Raw genomic sequence first — 24,485 nt, 5'->3', positions numbered from 1 at the left:
GATAACACAACTGAGCTCATTGCATCTCAAACCAGCGCTGCAAAACAAACTTCATGCTGTGAGCTGCAAATACAAAAACGACAAACAACTCAAAAGGATCTACAATGTGTGTGGTCTTTAATCTCTGTGCACTAAAGAGGAGATACTGAAACATTATATTGAAGGGACTGAACTGAAGGTTTGAAATGATTCAGCAGACCATGAATCCTGCGAATCCTGCAAGTCCTGGCGTTTCCATGGAAACTCCCACTCCCCACCTTTGTACTTGAGCTTACAAACAATGACACAGACATCTGTCTCCATGACGCTATTTGTGTGACGCTCAAGGTTGTACAAATTGCCCATTTACTTAGGATCATGTGATACATGTGCTGTGAAGGCCACCTATTCAGATCCATGCAGGGTGTGGGAGAAACATATCATATATCCTGAAACCTAATACACAATGGCTATCAGCCATCTTTTAACAGCAGTAAAGCAACACTCTTCCTTCTGTGTATCCACAATATATTTATTAAAGACATATTGAACTTCACGTACTAAGATGTGTAGCGGTACTTTTGTTAATCCACTCTCATATAAATACACAACGGCAAAATAAAACATTACAATACTAACAATAATTGTTTCCAAGAATCCTTATACAAAGCTGGGTTTTACATCTTCAGGGTTTTTTTTTTTCTTCAGACTCAAGCCTCTAGAATGAGAGAGCAGAGAAGCACTGCGTATTTTTGCATGGCTTGTAGCAGCAGCGGAGTCCGTGTTGAGGTGGAGGGTTTGAAGGCGAATTTGCAGGTACGAGGGGGAGGCAGACACACGATCCTCTGACCCGGCCGACTCCAGACCACTTTCTCCTCCACTTGGTTCCTTTTCTTTGTTACTGTATCCCAGCCGTGCTGCACTGCTGCTCTGCCTGCGGCACACAGCAGATGAAGGCAACAATGAAAACCCAGTGTTATGATTACTTATTTATAAAAATGTGTGCTTAATACTGCTTGTGTTAGAATGTAATATTTCTTTAACAAGAGCCGAGTTCTTACAATTGACTGTTCTGCATTTGTGTCGAGTGATTTAATTGATTTCCTGCTGGTGTGCTGTGCAGGGAGGCGCTCCATGTCTGCGGTGGTGAATAAAAAGGTATAAATATTTCCCATGCTCCCAGAAACATCTACAAAATTATGTAGGAGCTGAATGTATGATTGTTCATGTGTGTATAATACACATCAATTCACATATTTCCATGTTTTATACCATTATAAATGTCCTACCCTGGTGGCATTATGTCGCGCTCTTTCCCCCAGTTTCTCCAGACTCCTGTGCAGGGTAGCATTTTCCTGCTCCAGAACTTTTATACGAATGCTATTTGCCTGCAGTTGCTGCTCCATATCCAGAAGCACATTTCCTGTACCTTGCAGGTAAAGAACAATGCTTAAGTAAGCATTCAACAAGACGAAAGTACTCAAAAAAGAGGTAGGCGGGCAATAAATGTTCCGATTTAAGACGATATTCACACTTTACCTTTCCAAATAATGCATGTGGAATCATTTTTGTAACATTCCATTTTCATTGCTGTCTTCACCACACACAAGTGCACAGGAACACTTTGTACACTTACTTTTCACACTCTGTTTAATACATTGTGTAAACAACACGGGACAGGTTTTATGTACATACATGCAGGTAATGGTTGGCAGTGGGTGATTCATAGTTGCTTACTCTGTGGTTGGGTCTGAGCCAGGGGGGTGAGCTCAGGGAAAGCCACCAGCAGCCTCTCCCTCTCCCTTAAAGCTTTCACAGATTCTTGCAGCTCAGCCACACAGCTTTTTAGCTGGTCAGCATCTATTTCTAACTTCTGCTTCTCCTTTTGGAGCTGGAAACACAAGTCCTGATTGGGGAAAAAAAAACAAAAAACATTTAAGCATATGTTACTTTGTTTACAAGGATGGATTCACTATGGGTATGACAATGGGTAATGGCAGTTAAAGGGCTGTGATATACCTGCTGCTGAGTGAGCTGAGCCTGCAGCTCTTCCTTTTCCTTTGACACCTGTTGCAGCTGATTGTGTAGGTTGATCTGTCTCTCCTCTCTATCTTCCAGTTGCCTCTGCAGCTCTTCACACTCTTCATCCAGGGCATCAACTCTCTCCAGCAAAGATTTCTGCTTTGCCTGCATTGACTGGATGCAAAACCCACAACAAACCTATCACACCAGTATAAATCTATTTGATTACTGTTATGTGACCTGCAAATTATCTGGTGTTTGCTGACCTCCTGTTGACGGCAAGCGCTCTGGTACTTGGCGCTCTCCTTGTCAAGAAGGAGCTGAGTGTCAGTGATTTCACCCTCTAGCTGCTTGATCCTTTGCCCTAGTTTACAACAGGCCTCTTCCTCTGTTTGCAAGGTCTTCACTTTCTCCTGCAGCTCATTCTTCTCACATTCTAACACAAAATAAAATGATTAATTACACAGCATAACAATTTATTTACCTCTGCAAAACGTGATTATTGTAGAAAAAGTGGCATGACGGTAAACAAATCTCATGTCCATACCGAGTGCTTGAAAAGTATCTTGCTGTAATGCAACTTTTTCCTGGAGTTTGGAATTTCTCTCCTCCAATGACAAAGTTTCTGTTACGAAAATACAAAAGTAGTAAACGTAATCTCAGTGAATTCTCATCTTGTTTATTCATGCGTTTACTCACCTCTCTTAAGTTGTTGCTGCTCCTTTTGTAGCCTTTGCTCTGTTTCTTTCATGGATCTCTGTGCTTTCCGCAGTGAAAACTCCAGCTGGACCATGTCTTGTTGGTGTCTTTCCACTTTTTCCTTGAACTCTTTCTGTGCTCTGTCCAGCTGGCACCTGTACCTCTCCCGCTCTGTTTCTGCTGCTGCAAGTCGATCTTTAAGAGGCTGCACTGTACCCCGCACATCTTGAAGGTGTTTTGCCAGCCGGCGCATGTCCCTGAGCTGCTCATTGGCCCACTGAGCAACATCACCTGCTGTCATGTGGCCCAGCTCCACAGTGTCCTCCATAGCTGCTGAGAGAGGCTGCAGAGACGAAGGGAGGCCCTCACTCTGAAACAGATCTACCAAAGCGTCTCCTGTCTTCCTCAAAAGGGACTGCACCTGATGACATGCATTGCAGGGAATGAGGCATGATTCAATTGTCTGGCAGCCTACGTTGTGGCTGTCGCCTCTAGGAAAGTTATGGGTGCTGTGAGTGGAACTGGAGGGTATGTGATTCTGTGTGGAAAACGTAAATGTGCTGGCTGAAGACCTGGCAGATAAACTGTGTCTGCAGGAGTCAGACCTTGAGCCTATTTGGGAGGAAATGGGTGAAACTGTCTTTGTCTCATCATAGTTAAAGGTCTTTGTTGTTGTATGTTTCTTAGTGTAGCTGCATGCCTCCTAAAAAAAAGAAAGATAGCATTAAAAGTAATTAAATTTATTTGTTAACAGTTAATATTTTGGCATTATTTTCAGTTTTTATCTTCTTTTCAGTGAAGCAGTATGCCTACCTTAGTGGTGGTAAATTGAACTAGATTACTCCAATAGCTTCTGACCACAAGTCCAACAGACAGGCATCCTTTATGCTGGGTCTGCCCTCTCCTGCCTCGTAGTTGCTCAACATAAGCATTAAAGCTTTGCAGAAGAAGCAGCAGTCTAGTTCAGACAGAAAGGGAGAAAATAGTTGACAGAAGTTCTACAATAAATATGTTGTTGATGTAACCTTATATATTACCTGTCAATCACCAACTCCAATAAAACGATGTGGGAGTGCTGATTAAAGGCATCCTCCCCATCCACGAAGTCGTACTGCTCAAGCAAAGCCACCATATCCAGACTACAGGAGAATTTGTCGGGGAACTTCCAGGAAGAAAATCTGACGGGTCCGGTTCTTGAAAACACGTCCAGAATCGCCCCTTGAAGGTCCACCAGGTCTTTTCGGAGGCTGTCGATACAGTCCTGCCGACCCAGGAACTGACTCATGTCTGAAAAATATCTAGCTGGTTTATTTTCTGTCAAACACAGCAATAAAAAAGTAGATGCAGCTTGTTGACGTTGCATCTCCTTGGCAACATCAACTAAAAAAAGTACTCAAAGTTCCATAATGCTTTGCGGCTTGTGCCCGGAAGTAATACGCCTCCATTGAGTTAACGAGAGCGCGACGCAGTAAGTGTTAACCAACGCGAATTTAGGCTTTAGGCTGTTATATGTTGCGTTCATGTAATAATATCTAGCATAAAAAGTATTATCTAAAACTACATATACTCTTCTTGTTGGCTGGGTGTTTGCAGGTAGCTTCTTGTTCCAACACAAAGCCGCAGCCATGCCGCCTGGGCCTGTTCAAATAGTTCAGCCGGAGCCCAACAACAAGGTAACGATACGTCTCCAAGTTTGCTAATGTTAGCAATGTAGCTTATATACTGCTTCTGATAGCACACTAGTAAACAGCTGGTTTTACCTCTACTTCCATTTACTGTGAAGCACGTCAATGAATTTGTGGTTTAGAGTAGCTAGCGGCTATTTAGGCTAAACAGTTTTGTTAGCTTGTTAGCTTTGTGGGTCAGTTCACCTGAAGAGCTCTTAACACAACTTAATTGATTTCTGATGGCTGCTAAGACTGCAGTCACTCCAGTACATTTGACTTCTTTAGTAAAACTATTAACAACTGACATTTATATAAATTCAACATCGTCTTACCTGTTATTACCAGTAATTACCATAAGTTACCGGTTGCCCCTTATGAGGACTTTTACAGCGAAGTGTGTGTACTGTACATAGCGTCGAGGAAATTTTCCTAAAAAGAAATAACGTTAATGCTTTAATTTCCTACACATGTATTTGAATGGTTGGCTAATCATTTTGTTCAGCAGCAATAGGAGTAATATTCCCTTTGCAACAATATGGATGCAGTGGAAGCCAATTAAGTGCTTTACCTTGTCTCTAAATCACTTTTTAAATCTTGCCAAGTACAATTTAACAAATGTTCATTTCGTCAACAGAACGATGCACCACCGGAAGAAACCCCAGCAACTAAACCCATTGTTGGCATCATATATCCACCTCCAGAGGTCCGAAACATTGTCGACAAGACAGCCAGCTTTGTTGCCAGGTTGGTTACAGCATATTTGTCAATTATACACTGCTGCAATCGTACCTGGATTTTTTGTCTATAATATAACTAGAACTGACACTATCAATTGGTGGTTCTTAAAGCTGTCTTGTATCAAATCAGTCTACAACTATTTTAAAATTTCATCAATCAGTTTGAAAAATTTTACAAGAGAAAAAGTATAAATTCCTTGATTCTGGCTTTTTAACATTTGAATGGTTTGTGGTTTCTACTGTCCTATGACTGTAAACTAAATATGTTTGGGTTGTAGACAAAACATGACATTTGAGGGTGTTATTTTGGACTTTGGGAACACAGATTGACATTTTTTAGACTGAACAACTAGTCACTTATTTGAGGATATAATTGTCAGATTAACTGACAATGGAAACAACCATTAGTTGCAGCCCTTGATGTTACTCATTTCTTGTCATTTCACAGGAATGGGCCTGAGTTTGAAGCAAGAATCCGTCAGAATGAGATCAACAATCCAAAGTTTAATTTCCTTAACCCCAATGACCCCTACCATGCCTACTACCGTCACAAAGTCAATGAATTTAAGGAGGGGAAAGCACAAGAACCATCTGCAGCTGTGCCTAAGGTTATGCAACAGGCCATGCAGCAGTCCCAGCAGCTTCCTCAGAAAGTAAGACATTGTATTTCAGTCTGCTCTTACTTTATTTTTTTTTTTGTCATGGCTCACACTTGGTATTTTTTTCCTAACTAAATGATACTTTATGTCCATCAATAGGTCCAGTCCCAGGTGATTCAGGAGACAGTGGTGCCCAAAGAACCACCACCTGAGTTTGAGTTCATTGCAGATCCTCCATCAATCTCAGCTTTTGATCTGGATGTTGTCAAGCTGACTGCCCAGTTTGTTGCCCGCAATGGCCGTCAGTTTCTCACTCAACTCATGCAGAAAGAACAGAGGAACTACCAGTTTGACTTTTTGCGGCCACAGCACAGCCTCTTCAACTACTTCACCAAACTGGTTGAGCAGTACACTAAGGTAACTCAACAGATTGTGCCTTCTTGATATTATTGGTATTCTTTGTTTTGGTGGTGATGCTAAATTGTATTTTGCTCTTGTTTCTCAACCTTTAGATTCTGATCCCACCCAAAGGCCTACTGACCAAACTCAAGAAAGAGGCTGAGAACCCGAGAGAGGTTATGGACCAGGTAATCTCTTAAAACACTCACTGTTTTTCAGAGTAAGCTTTTAATAGCATGTTGCCCATGTTAATCAGCTGTTTTATTACACAACCGTCAGGTGAGGTACCGTGTTGAGTGGGCAAAGTTCCAGGAGCGTGAGAGAAAGAAGGAGGAGGAAGAAAGAGAGAAGGAACGAGTGGCATATGCCCAAATCGACTGGCATGACTTTGTAGTGGTTGAGACGGTGGATTTCCAGCCAAATGAACAAGGTAATATAACCACAGTAACTTTAATCTTTAAGCATGTAAGCCTCTAAATGTAGCTACAGTGTTGTATCCTAACTGGTATTTTCTTTCCTAGGCCACTTCCCCCCACCTACCACACCAGAGGAGCTTGGTGCTCGCATTTTGATTCAAGAGCGCTACGAGAAGTATGGAGAGAGTGAGGAAGTGGAGATGGAGGTTGAGAGTGAGGATGACGACGACGAGCGGGAGGATCGAGGTGAAGGGCACCCCTCACAGCCTGATCAAGACACACAGGTGCAGGATATGGATGAGGTAAGAACTGATTGGATACTTCATTACTATGCACTGTAAACTACCCATCAAAGTAACAGGGATATTATTGGTTTGTTTATATTAATTTTACATTTAACTCAACAAGGCATGTTTTCTGACTCTTTTCTTGAAAAGGAGTAAACTGGTAAGATAATGGTAAGTGCTGGTAGCAATATATAATTCTTCCCCTCCTACTGTCTTCAGGGATCTGATGATGACGATGATGGCATGAAGGCTCCACTGCCACCAGACAACCCCATGCCACCCCCACTGCCCCCAACTCCAGACCAGGTTATTATTCGCAAAGACTACGATCCCAAAGGTAAGTTGCTCCTATAGATGAGAGAATACCAAGTCAGTAACAACCAACTACTGTGTACAGTGTGTGCTAATCTCATGCTACATGTTCCCCATAGCCTCCAAGCCTCAGCCTTCAATCGCAGCTCCAGATGAATATCTCATCTCACCAATTACTGGTGAGAAGATTCCAGCAAGTAAGATGCAGGAGCACATGCGTATCGGTCTGCTGGATCCACGCTGGTTGGAACAAAGAGACCGCAGCATCCGAGAGAGACAGACAGAGGATGAAGTCTATGCTCCTGGTTTGGATATCGAGAGCAGTTTGAAACAACTGGCTGAGAGGCGTACCGATATCTTTGGTGTGGAAGAGACAGCCATCGGTAAGAAGATTGGTGAAGAAGAAATCCAGAAGCCAGAGGAGAAGGTGAGAACATTTGTGGGTTTGTACTACACAGCTTTGGTTAAAAGGATCTGAGATGAATAAAGTTGAGTCTGAACAGTCATTATCCTCAAAGATTGTATGAAACTTAGTTTATTTTGTATTGATAACTTTTGTGTTTTTCTGCCCCTACCAGGTTACCTGGGATGGCCACTCTGGAAGCATGGCTCGTACACAGCAAGCGGCACAGGCCAACATCACCCTACAAGAGCAGATTGAAGCCATTCACAAGGCCAAAGGACTGGTGGGAGAGGATGACACCAAGGAGAAAATTGGTCCAAGCAAGCCAAGTGAAATTCATCACCAGCCCCCCATCCCCTCCTCTGCAGCCAGTTTGCCTAAACCTAGTCCTCCTGTCTCTGCTGTGCCTCGCCCACCCTCCGCTGTACGTTGTTACCTTTAAAAATACATACGTATTCTTAATATTTTTAATGACGGATATGTAACTCATAATCCACTAATGTGGTTGTTCAACAGGTGGCACCTCCAGTGCGCACCACTCTGCTGTCTGCTGTCCCTGTAATTCCAAGGCCGCCTGTGGCTCCTGTGGTGCGCCTTGCACCAGGCCAAGTTATAACACAGATGCCTCCCATGATTCCTGCTCCCCGCATCAACGTGGTTCCCATGCCGCCATCAGCACCTCACATCATGGCCCCCAGACCACCGCCCATGGTTGTTCCAGCTGGTAAGATCAAGGATTACAAACAAATGCTAAAAATTCTAAAAATGAATAGTTGTCTCGTGTCAATTTGGTAACTGAATCTTTCTCAGAGAGCCTTTTGTGATTTAAAATTTACAATGTCCTATTTCTTTTTCCAGCCTTTGTCCCTGCTCCTCCAGTACCACAACCACCAAGCTCTGCTCCAGCACCACCTTCGCACCCACCCCCACCTCATGAGGATGAACCAGTCAGCAAGAAGATGAAGACAGAGGACAACCTTATTCCAGAGGAGGAATTCCTTCGAAGAAACAAGGTTTGTTGGAGCAGTAATGTATTTGAAATATGCTGCATTGCGTTTGAATAGCACAAACAGTTCTACTGTTTCATTCCCTATATTAAGGAACAGCCTGCATGCAGACAAATGCCCAAATACAGAATTGAACCTTCTATCACTCCCAAATTCATTTACAGATCATCTGATATATCAACTACAAAGACAAACTAATACTTTGTAAATATCAATATTTGTATATTAGGCCTCTATTAGTAAATTAGTAATATATGGACATGTAGTTGTAATAAAAATGGCCAGATCACTGATTGGCCTGTAACACATCTTTTTATCCTACATTGCTCTGTCTTGTCTACACTCGAGTCCGGACTTGTTTTCTTTTTTTTTTTTTTCCTCCTCTCTTTTTATCCTAAAATATATTTATTTATTCGTGTCTCCAGGGTCCGGTGGCAGTTAAAGTACAGGTCCCCAACATGCAGGACAAGACCGAATGGAAGCTGAATGGCCAAGTGCTGAATTTCACTGTCCCCCTCACAGACCAGGTATGCAAATGTCATTGTAGAGTGTCTCTCAGTTTAACGGAACATAACTAAGCATGCCCACTGTATGCTTATTAATGTGCAAATGCAATGTCTCCTCAGGTGTCTGTTATTAAAGTCAAAATCCATGAAGCTACAGGCATGCCAGCAGGAAAACAGAAGTTACAGTATGAGGTAAACTTTCCTTTTATCCCTGTTAGAACATTTAATCTCATCTGCATTCATGTAATGACTAATAAAATAAACACTGTGTTTTTTGTTCCTTTTTAGGGCATTTTCATCAAGGATTCCAATTCCCTGGCTTACTACAACATGAGCAATGGCTCAATTATTCATCTGGCACTGAAGGAGAGAGGTGGAAGAAAGAAGTGAGCCGTGCCACATAAAGAAAAAGTGGAAGTGTTGGTCACTCAAGTCATGTCATGTCATGTCATGTCATTTTCTTTAAATGGTAATTTTAAGTAACTGTAATGCATTTTTCATACAGTTTTGTGTGAATAGTATGTTGTTAAATGTTAAATAAAATATAAACTTCGTGGCAGGCATGTTTTCACACTATTGGTTCAACTCTTGATTTGTTAATGATGATACACAGTAAATGGAAACTTGTAAGAACATGTAGAGCCCCATGAGGGTTATTCATTTAAATAAAGAAATGTAAAAAAGAAAAACAGAATCTGCTTTTGTTGTTTGACAATGATTTATAAAGTTAGTAAGTGGTTAATTATAATGGTATTAGCCAAAGTTACATGGACTAATGCAGGCCACTGATACACAAATGACCAAGAGAGCAAAAAGAAGGCGTTTATAGACAGCAGGTCGAGCAGAGACCGTGATGGTGGTGCTGGATTCACTTCCTACTTCCACAGCAGCCACTAGAGGTCGCTATTAACATTAAAACCAACCTAGGACAGGGAGGCAGGATTGCTGGTCGAGGCAGAAATCTGTCCAGCACACTCGGGATGACAGGACAGCACTAAGCCACTGTTAACTGAGGACATATTAAACCAGTCTGCTAACCAGCTGCTATAGTTAGTAAGTGGCTAACTTTAAAAAAAATAACGAAATGACAATGTGGCGTCAGTTTATTTAAGGTAGGGTCAACAGAAAAATAGTTTTGGGTTTGTGTTGGCACGGACAGTTAAGGCTAACTTTACGTTAGCAACTTACCATTAGCTTGCTAATGTTAAATCGAAGAAAGTTAAGCTATCTAACGAGCTAACGTGCACTCTGTTTGATGTGTCCCGATAGTTGTAGCGTAACGTCGGTGTTGGTTAATATTTACAGACGGAGTAGTTGTCGGAAAATTTAACTCACTTCGAGAAATCATGGCGTCGATGCAGTTTGATTCGACAACATATGCAGAGGAGCAGATTTGACTCAGGGCTGTCAACAAGCTCGCTGACATTAGCTAACCTGGCTAGCCAGCTAGCTCTCTCGCTACCATGGCCAAAATAGAGAACGGCCGTCAATCGGTGGACACCAGGAGTATCAGGACCATCAGCAGCAGCCACATCGACGATGAAAGCTCTCTGGGATCCGACTCAGAGATCAACGGCTTCACCAGCGACAGACAAACCGATAAATATGGATTTATTGGCGGGGCACAGCAGTACTCGGAGGCGTCGTAAGTTTGTTTCGACTCTTCCACTGATTCATTCCTGTCGGTCTCGACTGTGATGTTTTTTTTTTTCTAACTGAAATACGGGTGGTACATTTTATAGTCCCCTTTTAGCCAAAGCTGAGAGCAGGGTTAGAGTGCAGCAGTGAATCTGGTTATGATTACACATCTCCAGTTGTGGTGGTGTGTTGTTGTCTGGCTCCCTGTGAACAACACAGAGCTTCCAAACCAGCTGCGTGGCACAATGTTATTTATGCCCACGGTTTGCCTCTCAGCATGGCAAATACCAAAGCATGCAGATGAACTCATAACAAGAAGCATTGTGTCATGTAATGTTGTGCCATTTTCTGTTTTCGATATCATTTACCACAGACTTTTTTTTGTGGAAAGCTGAAAGAGCAGCTCTGACTGTCTGCTTTTGAATGAATTTATTCATGGCCTTTAAGACAAGATACAGTGTTTTTTTTTTTTTCTAAGGCTTTTCTTTCCTCGCCTTTTACTGGGGGCCAAAACCCTAAATGACAGCACTGAAATAGCGAAGGAGTGGGTGAAAGTTGTGCCAAGCACCGGCTGGCTAGGAGTTTCCTGTTTTCTGGAGTTTTGGCAGACTTGGAGCCGCAGCTCTGGTGCCTCTTTACTAGAGGGCCTCTTTTGGCTCCGTTTTATAGTCACAACCTCAGGCTTTAACTTCCACTGTTTGCCAATGAAAGTAACTTATCTAAGGGCTGTGGAGGCTGAAGTATAACATCTTGTTGCACTGATCTGCAACATATAGCCTACACCTCTAACTGAAAGAGGGTTGCCCCAAAATAAAAATACCAATCTCTTTGAAGACGCTGCAGCCCTGCAATTACAGGCTTGTGCCGATGAGATAATTACATACTTTAGTAAAGCATCTGACCTCATCCATAATGTAGGTTAGAATTGCCAACATTTTCTGTTTAAGAATATACTGCGAACTCCTTCGTTTTCCTTGCCTGAAAGCATCTTGATGTTAAATTACGTAACAAAGCAGACAAATCCTGACTGCAGCTATATGAGGTCAAACAAGCTTTGTCATTAAATGAGCTACATCGGAGTTGGTTTTCTTTTACAGTCTATTCAAAACAAGTCTGGTCGTTACTATTTTTGAATCATTGCACAGTTTACTGACTGCAAGTGAGCGATGGCCACACACACGGATCTTATGGCGCTTGCAGAAAGATAAACTGCCTTTCTGAGGATGTGTTGATGTATTTGTTGCGCACTGGTAAAAGAAAAGAGCCCACCACCACCCTGAACCGTCTTTGTTGCCTATCTCATTTGGAGGCTTATTTCAGAACTTTTTTCATCTGGTCCATGCTCCCTTTGCAGAACTGAGTAAGGATTTACCTATGTTGTTTAGTCTCATTAGGTTTAATTGTGATTTCTTGTGCAAAATGTACCTTTCTCATGTTTTCTCTGTTGTATCCTTAGAGCTCAGGACGTGCCTCCAGAGGTGCTCAGGCAAAGAGAGGTGAAGTGGCTGGACATGCTCAGCCACTGGGACAAGTGGATGATCAAGAGATTTAATAAGGTAAGTGCCAACTGTTAACTCAATAACACTAAACGTCACGTGGCTTGTTTGTACGCCTTTGCATGCGGAGTTTGCTTAATCTGAATTGGTTTTTCTCAAGGCTTTCTGAAGCTGGCACATTCACTTTATCTCATTGCCTCCGGGAAGCAGCTTTCTACTCCTGAGTAGGTTTAAGCACATGATAAAACAATGTAAAGGGCATTGCTCAAGTATTTGATTGCACAAGGACAAGACTTTATGGACGCATTGTTTGCAGCTCCACTTGTCTAGCTGGTTCTGTGTGAAACGCTCTCAGCGATTCAGCACAGCGCTGCGACTTCACCTCATTTCCATGAGTCAGCAGCAAGCCTGGACACAACCCATCGCTCTATCACCCCACGTACCATGTGACAAATTGACAGTCTCAGATTCAGGGCGGGGTTCTATTGACTTCCTGTGAGACAGCTGTGTATTGAAGGTGCTATGAGTGTAAACTGTTGATGTTCGTCGGTGCAAGACAGCTTTTGAGAGTGAACAACACCCCATTTATCAGTCAGTCAGTGTTTTTTAAAGTGCAAAATCGCCATGCAATAGATCCTATACACTTCAGGGACAAAATGGCAAGCAAATAAATACAAACTAAAATTAAAGCAACCACACTACAAACTCAGTAACCTAGATTGCCTGTTCAATGGAAGGTTTCTGTCTTGATTTAAAGGCTTCAACTGAGCGTGCCTTTTTTTATATGTAATGGAAGGTCATTCCAGAGAACAAGCACACCGTCAGCAAATGCTTTCAAACCAATCAATTTTTTTGTTAACTAATGGAATGACCAGGAGACCAACGTAGAGAGAGTTGATGTGTGTAGTATAAATAGCTCAGACAAGCAAGGCTGTGCAAGGCCTTATACTAAAAAGACCTTAAAATCAGCTCTAGTTTGCAGTGGTAGCCAGCGAGGAGAGGCCAAAATGGGTGTTATGTCATCAGTTTTTCTTCCTCATGACAGCAGATTTAGTAGCAAACAGTTGTCAGTGCAGCCAGGCTTTAAGGTTGTGCAGTGAAGGTCAGAGTTTCTAATCCCGTATTGTGCTCTTTTGATTAATAGTAGGTGTACAGTAAGAACTGCTCTCTCCTTGGGGATGTGAGCCAGCTTCATATTAGAAAAAAACAAAAGTGCCCAGAAATGGAAATGCAAGTAAAACCAGCATCACTGTCTGTGACATCTTGGAACACTCATGTGTATTTCAGGTTAACCAATCAGTTGGGTCAACAGTGTCTTGTGACTCTTCATGAAAGATTATAGCTGGTCTGCTTGGAGACATCGCTTGAATCATATTTTAGTTTTGTCAAGGTGGTGTTTAAGTTGCATACTTCTGTACACTGTAACTACATGCTGTACTGTTTGGGCACATAAAGGTCACTAAATTTCTGTTCCAGATTCGGTGACGAGCAAAGAAAAAAGTACTTTTCTAGAGTAACTGTGGATGTTGTTTATTTAAATGATGCAGCATTTAGCAGGGATGAACAAGTAATTGATGTCGAATTGAAATTACGATTTGAAACAATGCAATTAGTGATTTGCAAACACTGCAGTTTAGCATGTATGTTGTGCAGCACGTCTGATCCAAGGTTTAAACTGTCAAGTTAATGGTTTAACAAATTTCATACCATCCTCGTGTGACAGTCACGCTTTGCATAGTATCTCGTGTTCTATCACATGTTTCAAATTATTCCACAGTGAATAATCAACTGGAGCTTGACTTAATATTAGATCTCAAGTCAGATTGCAATATCTCTCAGTCCATTCTCTTGTACTTACAATGTTTAAAAAACTGTGTGGAATGCAAGAACTTATAGGCTAATACACTGATAAATGTCAACACGTCCTGTTAGCCAGCATTTTGAACTAGATAACTAACTAACACTTGGGTTCGAGAAAAGGAACCAATACCAAGTAGCAGGTCCATGACTTTAAAGCACTGACTGTACATGCCAGAGTACATAATGCCTTTTTTTGTTTATTTGTTTGTTTGTTTGTTTGTTTGTTTTTTGTTTTTTGTTTTTAAGCCACCGTTACACTTATTTCCTTGATGTGTTTGTTGAATCCTTGTTCTGCTGTGGCTCAGGTGAGGCTGCGATGCCAGAAAGGAATTCCTCCTGCCCTCCGAGGCCGTGCGTGGCTCTACCTGTCAGGGGGGAAGGTGAAGAAAGAGCAGAACCAAGGAAAGTTTCAGGTCAGGCATCTTCCTCTTTCGCTTCCTCCTTCTAGATCTTTTTATTCTGCACTTTGGGCTCATTTCACTTTTAAGTTTCATCTGAAATCATGACTGAAACTGCTCATGCATCAGTGCTACCTCTTTGGTTGAGAACACTGATGTTTTGGAGCAAGTTCACATTTCGTTCAGTCACTTTGCAATGTAAAATAAACTTAATTCTTAATACAACTTTGATTTTCATTCTACTCTTTAGTGTAATTTAATACAGATTTTACAAAATCGTTCAAACCAAGAAGTTTTCATTTCATCATTAACTCTTGTAAAATATCCACCTTGAATTCTTTCCATCTAAAAGAACATCACCCTCAATTCTGTTACTACATAAAAATTGAGATCTCACATGTCCTCCATGTGTTTTGTCAGGAGCTGGATAAGCAGCCAGGGGACCCCAAATGGATTGATGTGATCGAGAAAGACCTCCATCGACAGTTTCCATTTCATGAGATGTTTGTGTCACGGGGAGGACACGGGTAAGCTGTCCGACTTTCTCTGACATTAAACACTGATGACCGTGTCTCGTTTGACATTTCATTTGTCTACATGTTGTGTGTGTCTATGTTTTGACCCTCTGCAGGCAGCAGGACCTGTTCCGTGTTCTTAAGGCCTACACTCTCTACAGACCAGAGGAGGGATACTGCCAGGCCCAGGCTCCCATTGCTGCTGTGCTGCTTATGCACATGCCTGCTGAGGTACGACATGCTCTCTGTCTACCATGCCCTCACACATCATATAAACTGACCTGTTTGGGGTGCACGTGCTGTTCCGCAAGCTTATTGTTTTGGTCTTTAAAACTGGAATTCTCTATAAAAATAGAATTCACGTGCTGTTTCTCTTGTTTTTGTGATGTTCAGCTTTAATTTGTGACCTTGGATAAGTCTATTTATAAGATGTACAGCACAGAGACACAATGTGCAGATGATGTAATCTGTAGATAAATCCCTAGAGCTATTCCAGGGAATGAATAATACATGAACTGTTAGAACATTATGATAGCAGCTAATGGGACTTTACAAGGGTTTAAGGTATCTGAACTCGTAAACACTCGCAATAGTATAGCTAGCAGAGCCCTATAAACTTACACAGGAAGTCATTATGTTGTTATCATTGCATTTCAATCTGTCGTCAGAGACTTTCTCCTGATGCGGTCATGAATTCCACTCATTCAGTTTAGCATACCCGTCTGTCATGTGGGTTTATACGCGTCAACCGCTGATCTGTCACTTCTGATATGTGACTTTTCTCATAAGGCTCGTCATTGTATTCATGTTTCAAATCCAAACGAACTACATTGACAGATAAATGATCTCAGAATTAAAATACGTACCTGTATTTTACATTCTTTTTTTGTTTGCTTGTTTATTGTAATTGCCACAGTTTCTGACTTCCATGGGAACAGAGAAATGCCTTGTGAAATGAACTGTGAGTTTCCTTCCATCATCTGTATTTGTTTCCACAGGATGCTTTCTGGGGGCTGGTCCAAATCTGTGAGAAGTATCTTCCTGGCTACTACAGTCCTGGCCTGGTGAGACTGAAACACATGACAGCATGCACATGACATCAGCAGGTGTTGGAAATGCAGAGAGAATATAATGCTGAAAAATATTTGTAGGGATGCTGGCGTTCACAAGTCCTCTGTCTGGAAAAAAACTGCAGCAATCCAGGAGTTCAGTCAGCAATGTATATTAACTGTCTTTCCAGTGTGAATAGGCGGCCTTTGTCAGTTTGTAAAGTTTTGTTCATCTGGGGATTTATAAGCAAAAAAAAAATAAGTGTAATGAGTGAAAACTCCTCTGACTGAAAAAAATCATCAAAGTAGCACAATAATAGCAATTTCTGCTGGAAACTATAAGCTGCACAGTTTCACCAGCAGTCCTCCCTTTGTCCACAAGAGGGTGCTCTCAATCACACAGGGAATCCACCGCATGTGTTGTGTTTAATTGCCAAAAGGAGCCGTTAAAGCAGCACGCAACTAACATCAAAGTTTACATTACTGGGTAGTCTACTTGGAATTATGTAGAGGACCGAATGTAAGTGCTGCGATTAAACTAGAGATGAAGGTTGTAACAAAACACTGCGACTACTGCAAAAGTCTGTTATTAATGACTCATATTTGTAGACTGTTGTTTAACCAGCGTAAAATTTATGTATTTGTAAACAAACTGTAGTAATACAGAAGGTGACGCAGTTTAATTCGTGCACAGCTTATTACTGTCTGCTTGTTTACCACTAAACACTCACTCAGATTTTGTTAGGAACGCCAGTTTAGTGCTGTGCGCATATCGAGTGACGTAACCGTCCTTTCTCATTTGATGAGCATGCTTAGACTGCCTGAGGGCGTGCCAGAGCAGGGAAATTTGCACAACAACTTCATCTGAGTCCTCTGTTACAAGGACTATTATCTGCACTAACTGGGCTTTCAGTGTGATTACAGTAACACTGGAATGCGTTTTTGTTGCCCTCGGAGTGTCTGGCAGTGTCTGGGATTCTGTGGTTAGAGCTTTCTGATGAAACCGGTGGGGTGTTGTCAGTCTTGTCAAACTATGATTTAACATTGGCTTACTTCCTTGGCCAACAACATGAGTAAACAATTTTGGATAATTAATTTGGCCTCTTGGTCACTGTTCAACATTATTGCTTTTGTATTATAAATTTGATTTACACGGGAACAAGATTTTCTAATAAAATGTTCTGTCATAAAAACATAACGTGGAGCTACAAAACAAGATGTCACTAAAACAGGCTAATCATGCACAGTGGGGAAACAATTTGCAGAAATATGATGCGTTTGAACTGCTTTAATTTAATGGATAAACATCCGCTTGCGTATTAGGTTTCAGCCCAAACAATGCAGAGTACAGTGGTTTTTATTTTCTCTGTTAATGCTTTACCTGTATCTCTTTCAGGAAGCCATACAGTTAGATGGAGAGATCCTGTTTGCTCTGCTGCGACGCGTCTCCCCGCTAGCCTTCAGGCATCTGGAGAAACACAAGATTGACCCCATCCTCTACATGACTGAGTGGTTTATGTGTGCCTTCTCCAGGACCCTGCCCTGGGCGTCCGTGCTGCGTGTCTGGGACATGTTCCTCTGTGATGGTAAAAGCAGTTTATAGTTATGTATGTTTCCTGGGTGTTCTGGAAAATCAATCCATTCAAACATCTTCACTCCCAAGTTCACCCACAGAATTTTTCTCCCTGCTTCAGGAGTGAAGATTATCTTTCGTGTGGGTTTGGTGCTTCTCAAGTGCATGCTGGGGACCCGTGAGAAGCTGAAGGCCTGCCAGGGCCAGTATGAGACCATGGAGCTGCTCAGGGCCATAGAGCCTCGATACATGCAGGAGGGCTTCCTCGTCCGAGAGGTAAGAGCAGGAGAGCAGCTGCGTGGTGTGCTGAATAGAGATGCGTCCATTTTTACTGTTAACTCTTGGTCACACGTTGATAAATATCCAATCTGCTCAATTTTTCTTAAGCAAAGTACTAACTGTCACATTGTTGTTTGTGGCCTTTGTTCTACAGCCAGTATATCTGCAATTAAGGGATAGAATTGAATTTGATGACTATATACTAAAACTTAACCTTTTTATCAAAATAGCAGTGAGCCAAATGGATAAAGGTGCTTAATACATCTGATATGAGTTTAATTTTCTTTACATTTTCCTTTACTTTTACTTTTTCTTGGGGTAACCACAGCCCAAATGAAATGAAATGAAATGAAAAATACTTTATTTATCCCAGAAAGGAAATTCAATTACATGCTTCCCATCACAATGTCACACTTGAGCAGGTGGCGATTGATTTCTGTAATCAAGCTAAACGTACGAAAATAAGATTTTATGGTTCATTCAGTTAGTGTTGTCAATTAGTAAGAAAATGTGTCGAGAAGACACCTGTTTTGTACTTTATTGGGGGATTTTAGAAAACATTTAGCCTTATGTCTCCCTGCATAGTCTGTCCTGACAGAACTAGTCCATCTAGCATCCAGTAGTTTGTTTTTCAGTACTTTTTGAACAGAAATAGAATTGTATATGGCTGGCTGCAATGTACAAAAACAAAGTTTTCTAATGACATCAGTCTGTGTTAATGACAAGAAGTCATACTACATTGACATAATCTTGCAATGATGTAGAGAGTGTTGTGGATGTGGAGTTGGAGAGAGCAATAAGTGTTCATAGCTGTATCCCAAGAGGAGAGCAGAGAGTCTGATAGAGTGACTTAAAGTAAAACACAGACAAATTGAGCAGAGTGCTGGCTGCCCAGTGTCTGGTTCTTGTATCAAGCTTTGTGTGAGTCTCAGTCTACTCTAACAATACCCCCTCTCATATGAAGGGCTGTCTGGATCGTGGGTGACGGTGCATCCACAGCAGCCTAAAGCCCTTTGGCATTTACTAACAAAGTTAACATTTTTAGCACAATGGTCAAACATGGAAGGAACATATTTTCCAGTATAGGCTATTCCTTTGATAATGCTCTGTATGAGTCCAGCTGTGACCTGGTGACACATCTTTTCCTGTTGTAGATCCTTGAGGTGCCGGTGACGGCACGAGACGTGGAAAGAGTGCATCACAGCCAGCTCAAGCGCTGGAAGAAGAACCGCGGAGAGCTGAATTTCAAACCGCCTCCGAGGATGCACGGTGCTCAGCTCATCATGCTCGCTGAGCCACCCAGGCGCCAGGACCTGCAGCAGAACCCCACTATTGTACTTGAGGCATCTCAGCCAGCCTCGCAGCTGAAGGGCAAGGGCAAGGAGGAAAAGCAGAGCAAGAAGAAGAAGAAGAACAGCGTGAAGAAATCGCAGCCGGCCGTGGAAATCCCTAATCCTTACCCTCTTCCTAATGACCCGCCACCCTCAGATCCACCTGCTCCACCTCCAGACAGCAGCAGCTCAATGCAGGAGCCTGTGCCACAAACTGAAACAGACTCACCTCACCAGCAGAAAGAGCCTCCTACAGACCTTCCCCCTGCCAAAGAATCTACTCTTCAGCGATCCACACAAAGCCTTAGCAGCACAGAGCAGGACACATACCTGTAGCTCTATAGCAGTCAGTATGTATGTGTGTGTGCGTTTGTGGGTGTGTGAACAAAGCACCAGCACCTCCAGTCAACAACTAGCCAGCCTTGCCAAAGTCTCCGACTGGCCAGCATCACTATTGTTGTTGTATTGGACTATTTTGTATTCATTTAGACACCATTTTGCCTATGATATTGTTAGCATACACTAAAGCATCATTGCTAAGTGTAAAACTGCTTTGTTGCTTTTGCCATTTGTCAACACAAAGCAGATGTTGCCTCCTCTAAATGTTTGATGCTCTTACTCAAACCATAAGTCTTAGTATTCTGTTCACCAGGGAGACAAGTTGCTGAGTTATTGGGAGCAAGCTTTTTTCTTCAGAAGGTTTATTTGGGACTTAAAGAATATTGAGGTGCCACAGCTTATGCGGTTTTATATATGTTTTCATTCAAACCCAACACTATTGACTTCATTAGTAATACAGTGCAGGAAAGGATGTCAACTCCTGTTAGAAACTCTATGCAGCTCAACATGTGGAGCCATTATAGTTCAGTATGGGTTTTGTTCACTAGAGGGCAACCTCTCACAGGTTCTAGCTGTGACTCCTATAGCATTCCTGTTAGTAAGTCTGACCGTAGCAAGCGGACTAAGTTTGGGAGGCATTATTCTGAGATTTATCTTATTTTTTTTCTATTCAGGAAACAGCTGCATCATATTTTATAATCCTAATTTTGAATCATCTTGAAGTTATGCAATTATGCCGCCCTGCATTGTGTTCAAGTCTTTTTCTACAAGCACTATTTATTTAGAGATCAACTTGAACCTGGATTTGTTGATTGTGCATGCCCCGCTAGTGCACAAGCAGTCACTATTTTCAGAGTCAGTCCAATTGATCTGGTTCAACTCTGCATAAACCACGTTTCTCACTGTGCCAGGCACTTCCAGCCTCTTTAGAGCAGCAGTAATTCATGTTACTTGGGCGGCAGAGAGGAGCACACTGGACATTCCTCACTGTATGACACATTCCTGCCTTCCTAAAAGCTAATTACTTTAAAAGCTGTCTCTTGCCAAATACAAATCTACATAATGTTCATATTTGTGAATGGGTTTCCTGTCAACTCTTGGACAATGAGTGATTGCTAATCACCTAATGGTGCTGACCTTCCTCTTGGCACTGCTTGAAGTCCATTTGGAGCCAGTGAGACGCTGGGTCTGTTTTCTTTTATATGTGTAGATATTTTGCTAGAACTTCCAAAGCAAATCAAGACTGTCGCTCTGAGACGATCTACGACCGCTACCTGTGACGAGACTTATTCCGTGTGTACGGTCAAGACAGATCGCGGGATTTCAAGATTTACTGGGATATTTGTAGCATTTTTCCTCTGAGAGCCTGCCTCATTTCTTTGGGAAATATGGGGAGTTACAGGGGTTGAGGCTTTTTTGTAAAACCAGACAATCTTTTTTTTGTGACAGTCCAGTTTTTTATTAACTTTCACCACAATGGTAAAGGGAGTTTTGACAGCGTATGCGCACACGTATGAAATGTGCTCGTGTGTATAATTAACATAAACAAATCTCTGCTAAAAATGCATGTGTAGGTCCGTTATATACAGACATGGGGTTTAAAGGATGACATTTCACAAGCACTCACCTGTATGCAGTTGTTTTTGGTTTTTTTAGTTGCTTGTATTACACACCTCACATTTCGCTTCTGTTATATTTTAATTTAATGCTCTTTGTGTAGATATGACATGTAAAAATAACAATTTGTTTTGTAATGAAATTTATTTTTCAATGTATAATGCTATATTTTATTGAGCAGTTACAGAAGCTGCAGGCATCTCTAAATCACTTCCAGTTTCAGACAGCATATTTTAGGTCAGCATTTGTAACACTAGAAGAAAAAAAAAAGTTTGCTAATTTGGAATTTGGGGGTAACTTATGCCACTAAAAATGTGTGTTCTTGCTCTAAAGACAGATTGGTATTGTTTTACCTTTTACACTAGAGTTACAAAAGAGATGTTTTGACAACCAGGGGGCTTCAGTTTTAATGTTACAAATAAAATTTTGTTTTAAGCCAACTTACAACATTTCTGTGTTTGATTGCCATCTGATTGTCGTAATCATGTGGTTGTTTCGACCTGTTTGGATGCAATGTAGCTTGTTCCCCAGCAGATAGAGCACCAGAGTCATCCCTTTGAAATGAAACGGTGTTGTAACAAATGTCCTTGTGGGCCCCAAGATGTCTTCATTACTGTATAATTTTAAGAATATTTCAGCACATGTACCCTGAACCAACTGTTACATTAACTGCCTTTTCTTTGTTAAATTTTTCAACATACCACAATTAAGAGTGATGTGACAGCTCTATACTTATGAATAAAATTTTCCAAGACATTTAACCCATTAACATTTTTGTTTTTGTTTTGTTTTTTAGGTCCAATATTTATGGGTAAATCTACCCACCAACATAAGTCAAGGCTGCTGAATTAGTTTTTCTGGGTGATTGATACCTTATATCAATTAAATATTTTCCATAAATTTAATTTGTTGTTAAGTTTCTTGAAATAAATTCTTACAACAACGCAAATCTGTTTATTTGTAGGCTTTTCAAGAGTTTGATGAAAGGATTGATACAACTTATACTAAGTATGTAACAGAAGCGAGTCAGCTTAGCTTAGGATGCTAGTTTAGTAAACGCATTATATTTAATTTGTTGTCTACAAAAAAACTGGGTTGTGTGAAGGACTACTTCTTTGCTTTAATATTTGAGCTTTACGGATGTTGGCAGATGTATTTTGTCACCTTTAGGTTGAGTCAAGCAATCTGTGTCGCCATTACCCACCATTTATTGCACGCTAAGCTAAACAGCAATTGGATTAAGCTACATATATAGCATATAGGCACGGGCGCAGTGCTATCAGTTTCTCATACGACTTGGCAATAAAGCAGATATGTATATTTCAATAAATTTTATTTGTTCTGTTAGTTTGCTAGTTTAAATTCTTGTATCCACACAAATACAAACATATTTCCTGACTTTGACTTTGTTTTATGAGAAGATGGATACCGCGCTCACATATGTACCTGAAGCCAGTAGCCAGTTAGCTTAGCTGAGAATGCTAATCTTGATAACATGCTATGTCTTGCTTGTTGTTTGTACAAAAACTGTGGGTGTGTTCAGGACTATTATTTTGTTTAATTCGGACGCGTCAGGCTTGCCCTTAGGTGTTTTTTGGTAGCTTTAGACTGAGTTAGGCTAGCTATTTTCCATTGTTTCCAGTATTTGTAGTAGGGTAAGCTAGCTAACCACTGGATCAAGCAAATTACTTACAATCTTCTCATATGACGTAGCAACAACAAACAAAAAAAGTGAATAAGCATATTTCAGAGGGACTAGATGTCCAAATGTTCATTTTAAAGAGTTTGGGATGGTGTGCTAAAGTGGTTGTTCCCATTGTAGGTTTCAAAGGATTTAGAAGTGGACTTTTAAACACTTAAGATTAGTACATTTTATTACTGATAGCATAACTGCAGACTTTAGACACTGCAATGATAAATTTGTGTTCCCATAACAATGTCACTCTGCACTATGTCAACTTTATCATGTCAGATAGGACTTCATGGTACAAAATCTTATCAAATTGGGAGTCTGTGGTCTGGTGTCTATCTGTCTGAGCATGAAGCCACGGTTGGAGTGCATCTACAGCATATTTGACCTTTATCCTTTAAGGCTATATCTTCAGCTTGAACGACTTCCCCCCTTGAAGAGGTCATTCCTGCTCCCTCTCCTCGTTAAGACTAATGACAGGTTGCTATTCTTTTCTTAATTCACTGTTTGAACTGCCAAATGCCTCTTTTCTCCACCTTGAGGTGTGGGATATTTGAAGTTGTTGCCTCGGGCTTAAAAGAGTTCATTGCAAATTGCTGCCTTGATGACCCCAGTAAGCCTGCTAACTCATTTCTAATCGTCCAGCAAGGTGTGAGCTGCAGCTGTTGACCTCTGGTCATAACGAGTTCAGTGTCGAGATAAACAGAAGGCAGCAAGCTGGATGTAAATTGGAAATTGTTGCTGTCTTAATAATTGTTTGATGTGTTTTTATTTTGTCATGGCCACTGCAGGTGTATGAAGACATGGCTAATATCTTACATGTAAGAGAGTAGATAAGAGCCATACTCACTCATTGTGTCAATCCTCCGAGGCCATTATGGGCCATTATGGGATCTGCTGATGTTTGCCTGCATGAGGCACGGCAACAGTTAATGGTCTAGGTCCCTGAGGAATGCATGCACCGTCACGCTTTCCCTCTTTGCATCGGACACCTGGCCCTCTTTCAGTGCCACCGTGCCATTTACATCTCAAAGGAGGATGACCAAGAAGGCTCTCTCTGTGCTCCCTTCCTTACTCCAGAAATGATCTGATTTATCTCTTCATCAACGGAAATATATGCCTTTGGAGAGCCATCCCGCCGCTCTCATCCCCAGCTAATAGAGATGGGAGAGGGAGCAGTAAAAAGAGAGACTTGTGATCCTCCGTGTGATCCCCGACCCAACGGACCCCTGTCACAGTGCTTGATTCATGTGATGCGGGTGACTTTCTCTCTGCTCCCAGGCTCAATGTGTTAAGGCACAGAGAGGTGGTGGTGGTGGTGGGGCATAATGCAAAGCAAAGGCGCCTGTGTTCCTGAGGTATCCGATTCCCACGTTTGATGGAGCATGACAGGTTGGCTCAGGTCAAATTAAAAGGCTGCAGTAACAAATATGAGGGCAGACACTGAGATCGTCTGTGCAGGTGAACTTTCCACGGCAGTGGGAATAAAAAGTTATTTATTGCACCACGGGAAAACATTAGTCTCTGTGCAGGAGGCATAAAGGGGATGGATCCCTGTACAAGGACCAGGGTGGATAATTGAATCATCCCTGTGTTGTTCTTTCTGTGTGAACATCCTGCGTTCATCTGCCAAAGGAAAATCCCTCACTTTTATCTTCCTCTCTTAG

The 24,485-nt window shown here is 41.6% G+C and overlaps 3 protein-coding genes across 3 annotated transcripts; 2 read left to right on the top strand and 1 right to left on the bottom strand.

The window, feature by feature from the left end:
* Positions 1-783: 783 nt before the first annotated feature.
* Positions 784-3,985, bottom strand: ccdc157 (coiled-coil domain containing 157). The gene is made up of 9 exons (XM_008305825.1): positions 3,738-3,985; positions 3,514-3,658; positions 2,701-3,400; positions 2,549-2,626; positions 2,268-2,437; positions 1,999-2,175; positions 1,717-1,885; positions 1,269-1,408; positions 784-913 (listed from the first exon to the last, which is right to left on the bottom strand). Exons 1-9 carry the CDS (start codon positions 3,983-3,985, stop codon positions 878-880), a joined length of 1,863 nt encoding a protein of 620 aa, XP_008304047.1. The 3' UTR covers positions 784-877.
* A 128-nt stretch (positions 3,986-4,113) lies between these two features.
* sf3a1 (splicing factor 3a, subunit 1) lies at positions 4,114-9,722 on the top strand. Its single transcript, XM_008305815.1, has 16 exons — positions 4,114-4,168; positions 4,294-4,373; positions 5,002-5,111; positions 5,553-5,757; positions 5,863-6,120; positions 6,216-6,290; positions 6,382-6,532; positions 6,624-6,820; positions 7,025-7,142; positions 7,237-7,544; positions 7,696-7,944; positions 8,037-8,244; positions 8,379-8,533; positions 8,953-9,054; positions 9,154-9,225; positions 9,322-9,722. Exons 2-16 carry the CDS (start codon positions 4,326-4,328, stop codon positions 9,421-9,423), a joined length of 2,358 nt encoding a protein of 785 aa, XP_008304037.1. The 5' UTR covers positions 4,114-4,168; positions 4,294-4,325; the 3' UTR covers positions 9,424-9,722.
* A 270-nt stretch (positions 9,723-9,992) lies between these two features.
* On the top strand, positions 9,993-22,071 carry LOC103375501 (TBC1 domain family member 10A). Its single transcript, XM_008305803.1, has 9 exons — positions 9,993-10,678; positions 12,128-12,227; positions 14,333-14,440; positions 14,846-14,952; positions 15,057-15,171; positions 15,939-16,004; positions 17,386-17,575; positions 17,684-17,838; positions 18,996-22,071. The coding sequence occupies exons 1-9, from the start codon at positions 10,497-10,499 to the stop codon at positions 19,506-19,508; spliced, it is 1,536 nt and encodes a 511-aa protein (XP_008304025.1). The 5' UTR covers positions 9,993-10,496; the 3' UTR covers positions 19,509-22,071.
* Positions 22,072-24,485: the final 2,414 nt, after the last annotated feature.

This window comes from Stegastes partitus, unplaced genomic scaffold (genome assembly GCF_000690725.1).
Source record: "Stegastes partitus isolate 25-593 unplaced genomic scaffold, Stegastes_partitus-1.0.2 Scaffold44, whole genome shotgun sequence".
Classification (NCBI taxonomy): Eukaryota; Metazoa; Chordata; class Actinopteri; family Pomacentridae; genus Stegastes; species Stegastes partitus.
Note: the sequence above shows the minus strand (reverse complement) of the source record. Positions and strands in the feature narration are given on the sequence as shown.